The 1,652-nt window shown below is 35.0% G+C and overlaps 1 protein-coding gene across 1 annotated transcript in view; it reads right to left on the reverse strand.

Annotated features, from left to right (window-relative positions):
- LOC106878177 (proteasome adapter and scaffold protein ECM29) overlaps nt 1-1,652 on the reverse strand; it is a 63,326-nt gene that overhangs the window by 41,809 nt on the left and 19,865 nt on the right. Inside the window, exon 8 of the mRNA XM_052974721.1 lies at nt 1,183-1,268. Within this exon, the coding sequence (XP_052830681.1) occupies nt 1,183-1,268 (86 nt within the window). The remainder of the gene's footprint in view (nt 1-1,182; nt 1,269-1,652) is intronic.

Genomic DNA, 1,652 nt, shown 5'->3' on the forward strand with positions numbered 1-1,652 from the left:
CATACATACACATGTATATGTATATATGTATGAATGTAGACAGGTTTCCACAGTTTCTGTCTACCAAACTCACTCACAAGGAATTGGCCAGCCTAGGGCTATAGTAAAAGACACTTGCCCAAGGTACTATGCAGTGGGACTAAATCTAACCCTATGTGGCTGCAAAGCAAGCTTCTTAGCCATACAGCCATGTCTAGAGAGATCAAAAGTATCATAATTTCATCGTACCATGAAGAAATGATATCATTTACAAATTCCTCATTACCACAACTAATCTAAGAGCAAGTAAGACTCCAGATGCTAGTAACTAGCTCTGGATTCAGTAGTATCAAATAGATGCGAGATAAATCCCCTACCCTGTAGAGTGGAAGCTGGTCCAGTCTAGGAAACTTCCCAAGAACACATGGAAGCTTATTCACATTGTTTTGAATTAATCATGCATTATCTTGTAGCTTTGAAATTTTGATAATGTGATTGATTATTTTTACAATCACATCATCATAGGTAAAAGTGCCAGAACTGACCAGTATGAATGTAAAACAGGTAGAATATTTTGGCCAAATATGGCCAGTTTAAATGCTAACGGGTTTAGAGTTCAAACCTTAGAAATAATGAAACATCTATCAACCTGATGAATACACATCTATCCCAATGGTTCTTGACCAGGAGCCATACAAGATTTTGTTTTTAAAATTAACATGTAATAAATTGGTTATACTTCTGCAATACATAAAATATTTTAATTTTTTTTAATACAATTCCTTATAATATTTAATTATAAAAATATTACAGGAGTTTTTAAACATCAAACAGCTATGGGGGTCCACCTGAGTAAAATAGGAATCAAAGGGATACATAGGTAAAAAATGGTTAAGAACCACTGATCTGTCCAGTCATTCAACATGCTAGTAATAGCAGCCAAATTTCCCTCAAATCACACTTTACCATCTAAAACAAGAAAGGGCACAAAAGACAATGTAACTCTGGCTAAGAGAAATTTTATTTTCTTGAAACACTCCTCAGCAGGGGTCTGAGCTGATACTAAAGGAAAAAACAATCTCACAATGGACAATGAGCCATTGCTACAATAACTCATCCACTTGTACATCTCAAAATATTGGTCAGCTGAAATATTAGAAAAGGGAAAGGCAGGCAGTGGTTCTGGTGATTAGTCTTACTTACTTGTAGCACACATGGTGAACGAGTTCTACAGTCATCAAACTTAGGCGGGCATGATTGTTGGATGCAAACAGGCAGTGGAAAATCACCTAAAAGTCAGATAAAACGAGAGCATTATGACCTTTCCAGTATTACACAATATTGTGTGTGTGCAATGGAACTGAAACCCAAACCATGTGGGTGGGAAGCGAACTTCTTAACTAGAGCCACACCACACTTTATTTATATATATATATATATATATATATATATATCATCATCATCATCGTTTAACGTCCGCTTTCCATGCTAGCATGGGTTATATATATATATATATATATATATATAGGTGAGAAAGTTGGTATGTGAAAGCACGTGGTTGGATGTATAAAAGATAATAAGAGTGAAAAAACTACAGAAGGCTTGTGTTACATGGTTAAAGTATACTTTAACCATGTAACACAAGCCTTCTGTAGTTTTTTCACTCTTATTAT

The sequence above is a fragment of the Octopus bimaculoides genome, chromosome 19 (genome assembly GCF_001194135.2).
Source record: "Octopus bimaculoides isolate UCB-OBI-ISO-001 chromosome 19, ASM119413v2, whole genome shotgun sequence".
Lineage (NCBI taxonomy): Eukaryota > Metazoa > Mollusca > Cephalopoda > Octopoda > Octopodidae > Octopus > Octopus bimaculoides.